The 10,189-nt window shown below is 49.8% G+C and overlaps 1 protein-coding gene across 5 annotated transcripts in view; it reads left to right on the top strand.

Moving 5' to 3' along the window:
- The first annotated feature begins 6,899 nt into the window (after positions 1 to 6,899).
- ABCC5 (ATP binding cassette subfamily C member 5) overlaps positions 6,900 to 10,189 on the top strand; it is a 75,092-nt gene continuing 71,802 nt past the window's right edge. For all 5 annotated transcript variants that reach the window (XR_008578382.1, XM_054836164.1, XM_054836163.1 and 2 more), the window contains exons 1-2: positions 6,900 to 6,987; positions 8,433 to 8,607. Coding sequence is in view for 4 of the 5 variants with exons in the window: in XM_054836164.1 (XP_054692139.1) it covers positions 8,479 to 8,607 (129 nt within the window). In the remaining variant the exon portion in view is untranslated. The remainder of the gene's footprint in view (positions 6,988 to 8,432; positions 8,608 to 10,189) is intronic.

Below are 10,189 nucleotides of genomic sequence, written 5' to 3'. Positions count from 1 at the left end.
CCACCCTCCCAAAGGCCAAATAAAGTAGCATATGAGGTAAGATGGTGTGCTTTTTCCATGCTCTCTCCTCCTGACCTGAATGATGAATTACAAACCAAATTTAATCTGTGTGATACAGTGCAGTATTGCACCTCTTCCTTCTGCACTCTGACAAGTATAAATGCTGCAGAAATAGGTCAGGATGATCAAAACCTAAATAAAATATAAAATAACACCAAAAGGCATTTGTTGCAAAAGCATGGCTATTTGTAGAAGGTTTTGGGAACAAGAGTAAAACATCATTAGCTTGGCTAGGAAGGTTCATCCTCCCCCATGAACTGAAGGGAAGGTGATGGCTGGTACCGCTGCAGTCTGGCGTGGTGTCTCTGCCTGGATCAGCCTAGGAGCCTTATCCTCTGAAACACAATCACAGTGTGAACGCCCACACTGCTAACAGTTTTGCACAGACATCAAGTACAGTGCATTTCCAGGAAAGCTGAGCGCACAGGTGTATTAAGATATTAATGAACTTCTGCCTAAAACAGGTCAGGAGGAAAGGGAAAGATTCATCTTTTCTCTAGGTCCAAGTGCATCTTATCCCTCTTCTGTATTTTTCCACGGGAAGGGTGGGGAAATCACGGCTCCCCGCTGTGCTGCATGAGCTGGGCTCCGCTCTCCCCAGTTTCTGATCTGCAACACAGATTGTTCAGCGCTGAAGCAACATAAAGCACATGGACCTGAACGTCTGAATGAGTCATTTGCAGAGCTTCAAGCACAATGAGACTGCACTAATGAAAGGTGGGAGCTCGGAGAGTGTTCGTGCTACAAGCGAGGGGTCCCTGAGGTGTTGCTTAGGTCTTGAGCATCCCACAAGGTCTTGCGCCCCACATGCCCTGAAAATCAGAGCAGCCACATGGAAAACGTTCCAGGAAACTATTGGCTCATGGCACTGGGTCTGTCATGCTCCGACCCTGCTAACCCCTTTCTGTGCAGCTACGACTGGGATGGGGGAGAGGGTTTTGGTACCAGGTCCATATGGGGAGGTTGTTAGCTCCATGCTGTGGGTTTGGATGGAGCCAGGTAGGCACGAAGCATGTATGGTGGTGTGTGCATAGTCTTGTGGACAAGCATATGTGGTTCAGCAGGCAGGGACATGCCCGGCACAGCATGGACAGGCGTGTCTAACCAGCTATTGCTGCAGGCAGCTCCGAGAGCAGCAGTCACGAGTGTCCCCAGACCCTGTGCACAGCAGCGGGATGTTCAGGAAGACTCAGGCACTAGCAGCACTAAATATGTGCAGGGAATATTTGTGACTCTTCTTGCTCTTCAGTTGCAACCCATGACCAAATCCATTAGATACTATAACTTCTCTTAAATTAAAGGCAACCATACCCATTTCTTGCTGGAACAAGTAATGACCTATTATGCAACAACATCATTGCTGATTATTAACATCTCTGTTTGCAGGAAACTGAACTGTGGTTTTCATGTGACAAACCCACCCCACTGATGTCCCAAAATAGTTTGTATGCTGGTGGGGTTGAGGAGAGGAATGGTTGAGCAAGTCACAGCAGTCTCTGACAGCCCTACTACAACCACCACATTGGCTCCTGCCCCCCCTCCCCGCCTCCGCAATGGGATGTTACCCCTGGAGTCTAAGGATGATGGACTAAGATGTTAAAGGAGTAGCTGCTGCCCGAGCATTCACACACCATTCACGGTGTCGCGCGCGCGCACACACACACACACACTTATTCTTGGGTACACTTCCTCCTTCTTCAGGCTCGACCCTAGATTTCCCGCAGCAGAGTCTCAGTCATCAGATTCTATAAAATAATTAATTGAAAGGTGCAGCAGCAGGATCAGCCTGGGCTGGGTGCCTTCAAAGAGAGGGACCCAGAACAAAGAAATCCTGGGGCAATTATACCCATGAGTCCCATATACCCGCCCTTCACACGCTGTCCATGCGTCCTTTAGTCTAATGGTGATTTTTGGTCTGGGGTCTTCTAACACCCAATTGGATTCTTCTTCTGTGTCCAGGCAGGCAGGCTCTTATCTTGTTGACTTGCGGTTTCCGCAGTTTTCCCCAAAGGTTGAAGCCTCCTTATCTTCTGGTTTACACTCCTTGTGCACCTGCCCTTGCTGGTGGAACACGGAGGACTGAAGAGTCCCAGATTTGGAAAAACACTACCGAGACATTAGTGTGATATCAAAATACTTTCCCATACTAAAAGACTAAACACAGCACTGTACTAGCTGTTAGGAAAACTACTAGGAAAATTACTGAGAAAAATACCTCTATCGCGCCCTGAAGGCTTCAGCAAATCTAGCTACTTATGCTAAGTAAAGCTAAGCAAACAGCACTGTGTTATATTCCTAAGTAATTTATTCTAATTAAAACCTACTTATTTATGTTAAACAAACTAACGTCCCTCAACGAAGAATTACTGTTCTCAGTGATCTCGTTAATGCTTTTGCCACAAATATTTTCCTCATCCTCTCAAACTGTGAAGGTGGATATAAGATCCAAAAGAAAATGAGTAGCGATGCCTCTCCAGTCACCAACTGTAGGCAGCGCACAGGTATTTCAGCAGCGCTAGATCTCTGAGGCTCGTTTCAATCTGCCAAGCTGCCCACATGGGTTGGTGGCTCCTAGGAAAGAGAAATATGGCCCAGCTGAGGATAAATTATTGCTTTCCGGAAGAGTGACTTGCAGTAGCTGCGGTGCAACGGGAAATCTTTCAGTCTGCTCCGAGAGCTCAAAGTCCTGAACTAATAGGCTGTGTGTGGGAGGGAGACCTGGAAACGATGGACAAGAAAAGATGGGGCACTGTGCGGGGACAGAGAATAGGGAACAAGCTGAGGAACGCGGTCTCTTCGGACCTCCCTATTTCTGGACTTGTTATGGTTTGCAGCGCTGCAGGCTAAATTTGAGGTTATGGGACTTTTACTTGAGCCATCTAATTAATTTCTGCACTTCATGGCTGAGAGCTCTGATCAGCGAGAGAGTAAAAAAGGACCAGCAAGCATAACAACTGTCAGCATGCTCATCAGGAGGGACTGAACCCAAGAAACTCGTGCTAAAAATGCAAGCCTCAGCAGCTGGGACCAAGCACGCCAGCGGGGAAGGGGAAGAAGAAGATGTCTTCTGTGTATGAGGTACATAGGAAAGGCGCTTTGGGGAGAGAGGGGAGAACAGCTCTCCACAGGGGTGTCCGGATTTGTGTCAAAGGAAGATGCCCCCTCAAGCACCATCCACTCTGATCGAAGCACGTTGTGTTTCCCAGCCAGCCCCGCAGAGCCCACGAATCTGGAAGGAGGCGCTGGGCAGGTGGCACGCCTGAAGTGACAGCTCCTGTTAGCCCAAGACATCTCCTGGTATTCCACATATCTCCATGAACATCAGTCCAATCACATCTTGCTGCTTCTTTGGGGGATAGCTTTTCCTTCAGGGCAAAGAGAAAAGCCGTTTCATCCTAGCGCCTCATTGCAATTTTTTGCCAGTAGTAAAACGGTGACTGCACCACCCCATTGCTCCTCCACCCGACCTGTGCAGCCAGTGTCTCCTGGGCTAGCCAGGCATTTGGATCTCATCAGCACACAAGTAACTCTCTGCTTCGCAGTCATGAGTGTCACAGGGTTTTGTGTGGCTGAGATTCCGGTCTTAATTGCAGTGCTGCAAACCCAAACTAGCGCTGCAATGCTCCTCAAACTTGGAAGAGCTCCTGAAAGGATGTCTGGTTTTGTCCAAGGCTCAGCTGAGCTAAGTCGCCTGGGCAGCATGTGCTCCATGTTCTCCAAGAGGCAGAAGCAGGTTCTCAGATCCTATGGGGAAAGATGTGGTAGGAGAGTTGGATGAATAAAGATCATCACTCCCACAAACTGACCCTTGGTTTCCTGGTCAACCCGGAGAAGCTCCATTATCAGCTCCAATGGCTCAAGTCAGTTCGTTTCAAGCATTGCTTTAAATTTGTTGCTGAAGTTTGTTTTGGGGTGGGTGGGGAGCAGATTCTGGACACCTCTAAGAAAAACTAATTGTCAGGTGTTGCTTCCTTGCCCACATGGTCTGCAAGCCTTGGCTTTGAAGCTGCTGCTGGCTCTTTGGTCTGGCTGTGCTTTTCTTGCTGCAGTCGGGGCTGATTAAGGCAAATCCCAGATCTTGAATCAGGGCAAGTTTTAGTGCTGTACAGGCCTTGTTTATGTAACAGCTGCCATCCCACAGGGATGAATCCGGGACTGGCAGCACTAAAAGCATTAGCTGCTGCCGCTGGAGCTAAAGATGTAACTCCTCTGGTTGGTAGCACCAGTACATTTATATCCTTTAGAACAAACACTGGAGGAGACTTGTGACACACTTAAAAGTGGGTTATGCCTCCATAAGCGTTTTCCTCCCACCGTCATACTAAGGGAGTACGGACACTTGCAGGACCACAGGTGTGAAAACATCGCTGATGCTGCCGCCGGCCCATTGCCCGGAGCTAGTGTGAGTAGAGTGTGCACATCATTATTTACCAGCACAGTTTTCTACTAGCACTCACACCCTCCCTTTTACTCTCAGATCTGCTCCAGCACTGGAGAAACAGAGGACAGAACAAGTGTAGGCAGGGCCCTGGCTCCCTTGGCTTAAACAACACTCTCTGCTCATCCATCCTAACACATTCTGCAACCGCTTTGGCGTAATGGAGGTTCATGTTCTTCTTTCCCTCTAGGCACACGATGCAGAGCCTTTGGGCTTCAACATGTCATCACCTCAAAACCAGCCAGCCACCTCTGAAAAGCAGCTCTGATTCCTTCCACAGCCCAGGGGCCAAAGACACACTCATGCTCAGAACAATTTTGGGGCAACACCCTAGAATACAAGACAAATGATTCACCTTGAAGCTTTAACAGTTTATTTCTCTCCATCATTCATACTTTGCCCTTTCTGTTTATGCTGTTTAAGTACATTGCTCAGTAACTGCACATCTCTTTACCCCTACACTCCAGTGTGTTTGATGCAGACAAATGTCTGTTTAATGACTGTTCAGAGACTTAACTCTAAATTGCCTCCTGGCTTCTGTCTTAAAATCCACCTTTTGCTGGGACACAGCATTTATAAAGCATGAAGTGCACCTTGCAGCTTCTTCCTCAATAAAATCTCAGCCAAACCAATCTGAAACTGCATAATTGTGAGTCCTGGGGAACAGACTGCAGGAAAATGCAGCAGCCATGTGTGCTCTCGGCTGCCATACCATGGAAAGGGCTCTGCTTCTGTGCGGCTGACTGTCGGTTCTCCTGTCCCAAAATGTTAGAGCACCTGCAACAGAGCCAATTCTCATTTTTGCCAGAAATGGAGTTGGAGCTCCGCAGGATGCGTAACCGTATGTGTCAGGAGCTCTGAAGGGATTCTCTGGTACCTTAAGGGTGTCCTTGAATTGTTGCTTGCATGGTGACACCTTTTAACTGTACTGCTGCTCTGTGGGCTTGGAGGGAATATTCTGGGTACAGTTTAAGTTCCAGATTCCCATCTCCCATCTTTACCTGAGTTTAGTTCAGCTTTTCTATCAAATTGACTCTCACCAACATTCCTGTGAGGAGAGCAAGGACTGCAGTGCAAACAGGCACTTGTTATATAAACCACTTAAATGAGACATCAGCCAAATTTGGCTGGTGGAAAGATGTCAGATGAGGACAGGGTATTTAAACACAGCACGGGAGAAGCTACAGCTCAGGGTTTGTTAAGGATATTTACAGCCCTTTGTGAGAGGAACTGCAGCTGTGTCCATCTCCTTCTTCACTGCTTCCCTGACGCAGGGGCTGGATCCCCTGTGGCACACTTCATCGGGGGAGTGGGGCCCTTGCTGCCCCTCAGCCACCGCCACACAGGGATGCACGGCCGCTGCTTCCCTCCTCCCCGCCCCATCCCTTTCAGTGGGCAAAGCTTGACTGGCAAAGCCCTGCGACAAGTTCGCAGCCCCTTTAGTTGGTCTGAATCCCTTCAGAGAGGCACAGCAGGGGCTTCCCTTGCCTCCTGCCTCTCCTGCTTTAAGCCTGGCTTGCTGCAAAGAGTGTCGCAGGCCTGTGGCCGCGGCTGATGGGTGGCACAGCCGCTGCGCACAGAAGCCAGGGCTCCAGCCCCAGCTGTGGTAAAGGTTAAGCCCCAGATAAGGACACAGTCGCACTTTCCCCAGCTGAAAGGCTGTAAATAACCGGCAGCAAGTGACACGCTGCTGCAAACCACCAACCGGCAAGGGAGGCGGGTGCAACCGAGGCCGAAGTGGCCGCTGCCGCCGCTGCAAACCAGGCAGCGCCCTGCGGCAGCTCCGGCTACCGGGAGCCGCGCCGCGGCAGTGCCAGCGGTGGGACGGAGGGGGAACCGAGACCCCCCTCATCCTCCCCGCAGCTCGGCGCCAGGTCCCTCGGCTTTGCGTGCGGCTGTCCGAACAGAGACCGGGGTCCTTCTTCCCACCCCACATTCGCTCGGGGCGGGCGGCTCGGGATGCACGGTACTGCGCTGCGCTGCATTGCACGGCGTTGCGTTGTGTTACGTTGCCATGCGTTGCTCCGCATTGCATTTGCGTTGCAGCGTGATGCAGCGCGCTGCATTGCATTGCGCTGCTGCCGTGCCGTGCCGTGCCGTGCCGTGCCATGCGGCGCGCGCTGCTCCGGGGCGCGCGCTCCACCCCGGCGGCTCGCGCCGGCCGGCGGGGAACGTTCCAGACCCCCCACGCTGCGGCAGGAGCGGCGGGAAGGGACGGGGCGGGGCCCGGCTGGGAGGGGCGGCCAAACAGAGGCGGCTCGCGCGGGGCCTTCTGGGAAACGTAGTTTTCAGGCCACCAGACAGTGGGCGGCCGGCGCAGACACTCGGACTACATTTCCCGTGGGGCGCCGGGAAGGAACGGCCGCAGCAGCCCCCTCCCTCCTCTCCGCGCAGGCGGAGTCGGGACGCCGGAACCGCTATAAGGGATGTTGTTTGGCTTCGCGGCCGCTGAGTGGAGAAGCCGCAGCGGGGGTAGTCGCCGGGCGGAGGTGAGCGGGGCTGCCCCGCCCGTTACCGGGGGCGGGTGCTGAGGTGGGGGTGGGAAGCGACCCTTTGTGTGGGTGAGGGGGCCGCCGCGCGGCTGTGGAGGCGCGTTTGCCGCCCCCTTTCCTGTGAGGAGGCCGGTCGAGCAGCCCCCTTATCCCCTCACTCTGGTGTCCCGTTCCCCCCCCCCCCCCCCCCCCCCCGCCGTGAAGAGGGCTGCGCTGTGCCTCCTCCTGCCGAGAGCTCGGGAGCATCGTTGTCTGTCCCATCCCGGCTGTCCCTGAGCGGGGAGGGCCTCTCTTGTTTACGCCGGTGTGGCGGAGACACGGGGAGGCGGGAGGGAATAGGGGAGGGGGGGCTCCCCCTTCCCCCGGTGTTGCGGGGCGGAGGGGGGGGCGGCAGGTCGGGGGAGGCTGGTTCGCATCCCTGTTGCAGGAGGGATGGGGAGCCAGCAGGGCGCAGCAGCCCCGGGTCCTGCTGCTCTGCAGCATCCTCGCCTGGCGCTGACACATAACGCCCCGGGGGTGGGGGAGCGGCGCCGAGCTGTGCGGGGTGGGGGCGGCCGGTGGGCTGGGGCTGGCTGCTGGAGAGCAGCTGGAAGGCTGCCTTGGAGGCGGCTTGTGTCTGTGGATGGGGGAAGGAGGCTGTTTCTGCAGGCGGTGGAGAGGTGGTAGCCCAGTGCACCAAGCCAATCCTGCTGATGCAGATTCTGACTAATGTAACTTAATCAGGCTCCTTCTATCGTGTTAGTTTAAGGCAAGTGACAGAATGTGATAAAGCAGAGTTACAAAACAAAGTCTTGCACTGGGAGGCAATTTTCTTTTCGGTACTCTGATTCTCTTTCTGACCTTACAGTGTAATTTGGTAGGTTGAGGGAAAACCTGCAGCACTGAAGATGTGACTCCTTCCTGTGCATGCTCATACATAATGATAGCTCAAGCCTACAGAGTAAGGAATATATTTTTCTCTAGAGTGTGTGTGGAATGACTAATTTTATCATGTGATATCTCTAGAGATCAGGTTTTTTGCTAAACTTCGTACTGGTAAATTGTTGGTTATGTGCAACTTTAAACACTAACAAGAGATTGCAGGGATTTGGTCTTCCATGTCAAGTTTCTCAAGACTTCAGCTAAATAGTGTAGCTGTTGCTTTAATCTGTCAGATTGCATAATTGTATTTCAGAGTTCTAAAGGAGGAAGTATGACAGTACTCTAGTGCATTGAGAATCATTGCACTATTTGGTTACCTCAGGGTATGTTTAAACTAGTTCAGGAGGAGTTAGTCTTGTGTGGGTTTCCAAAGTCACATTATTATGGTCCTGTTGTAATAAAACTCTTTTACAGTTGCTTTCTGATTTTTATTTCAAAAATAAAGCTTAAAAATAGATCACTAAAAGTAACTGGCATCTTGGGCATATGATATAATGAAGTGGAATTTAATTGTTTTTCAGATATTTGAGGTGAAAATACACGTGTAAACCCTGGCGTTTACAGAAGATGAAAGACATCGACATAGGAAAAGAGTACATTATACCCAGTCCTGGGTATAGAAGTGTGAGGGAGAGAGCCAACTCCGTGCAGCATGAAGAACAGGAGGGGTCAAAATTTCAGCATGCTAAACATAAGGTCAGTTTATTTTTTCATGTTTGTTTTGCAGTCTATACTTATTACATTAATGCAGCAGCAGCCTTTTTTGCTGTGCCAGCTCTATGTAGATTTACTGCTTTGAAGGTCAATAATGAATATTCCCTTTTGTGTGGAAGAGGTCATTCCAAGGGGTACTGTCGCTTAGTAGCAAGTCTGACAACTTAGTAAGCGTTTGCACTTTTAAATGTGACTTTTTAGTAACATTTAAACAAAATACACTTTTTTCTAGTATTCAGATCTTGATGTGAATACAGGAAATGTTTTAAGCTTTTGTACTTAAGAGAATCATTACAGCCAAGTAAGAACAGTAAGAGCTCAGCACAAATCATGTACCATTCAGTGTTGGCAGCTGAAAAAACTTAATTATGCCATGTTTTTCTCAAGGATTAATTCTCTAAAGCAGATGTGTAGCTTGCTTTAGTAGTAAGACTTACTTTTTCCCTCAGATGGAAATAATCTGTATTGAATACTTTCTTGTGCATCTGTGTATTTAACATGGTGAAGTGTTGTCATAATTCTAGTTTGAGAGCTGGGACTTGAAATAACCACTGGCTTAGAACTTGCATGTCACTGTCCTGAGCTTTTAATTTTTAGAGCTTGCTCTCACTGAAAAGAGTCCATATACCAAGTGCTATAGGGCAAAACAAATGCTGAGATAAATGGAAACACCCACAATGGTGAAAGATATGGTCTGAAAATAATAACCGGTGGCGATTGAAGAAGATTGAAAATGTTACTGCTCTGAATGCTAGCACTGAAATGTTTTCTTGCGTGTCCTGTCCTTAAACTTTCCTAAAATACTAATGTAGAACTCTCTGAAGCCAAACAAATAAAGTTAATACTGCTATGTCTGACTTTTGCAATGACAAGGTGCTTGCAAATGTGTTGCTGGGCGTTCCATCTAAGATTGCTTGTGACAGTCCTGGTGTGAGAGGGTTGGAAATAGGGGGACTTGCTGTATTTGTATGGAAGAACTGTGAAGACTTGTAAAGGCTTAAGTTTTGCTGCGTTATACTAGATAATGAAATACTATGTACTTCAGATAAGGCTTACCTTGTTTCACTGGGGCTTGAAGGTGTTTTTATGTGGGCTAACAGTGCTGCACTGCTGTTTTTTGAGATTGGAGTGATCTGCTCTGCAGCAGGCTGAGTGCAGTTTGTACTTGCAGGCCCTGCAGCTCCTAGTGTCCCTACAGGCTCTATGACTCAGCAGACTATTGCTGACGGTGTTCTAAGGAAGGTAGAGTGTCTGATTGCATTAGAGCAGGCACTGATGCAGAACTAAGAGCCCTCTGGAGTCACAGTGCAGCAGCTTAATGGCATTTATTATGTTGATGTCATGGGCTTGCCATCCACAATATACCCTCTGGTAGCAAATCTGCTCTGTCAAATTACTGGTGACAACAGTGATGCCATTGGTGGACAGCTTTGCTTCCTGACCAGTGGCAGTGGAGTTAAGCAGTAATCATAGCATGTTATCTCTGCCTGTTGATCTGCATCATCTAATGTCAATGCCTGGTTTGACTTTTCAGGACAAAATCCTTATTTTACCTTTAAACCTT

Source organism: Grus americana, chromosome 9 (genome assembly GCF_028858705.1).
Source record: "Grus americana isolate bGruAme1 chromosome 9, bGruAme1.mat, whole genome shotgun sequence".
NCBI classification, from domain to species: Eukaryota; Metazoa; Chordata; class Aves; order Gruiformes; family Gruidae; genus Grus; species Grus americana.
Note: the sequence above shows the minus strand (reverse complement) of the source record. Positions and strands in the feature narration are given on the sequence as shown.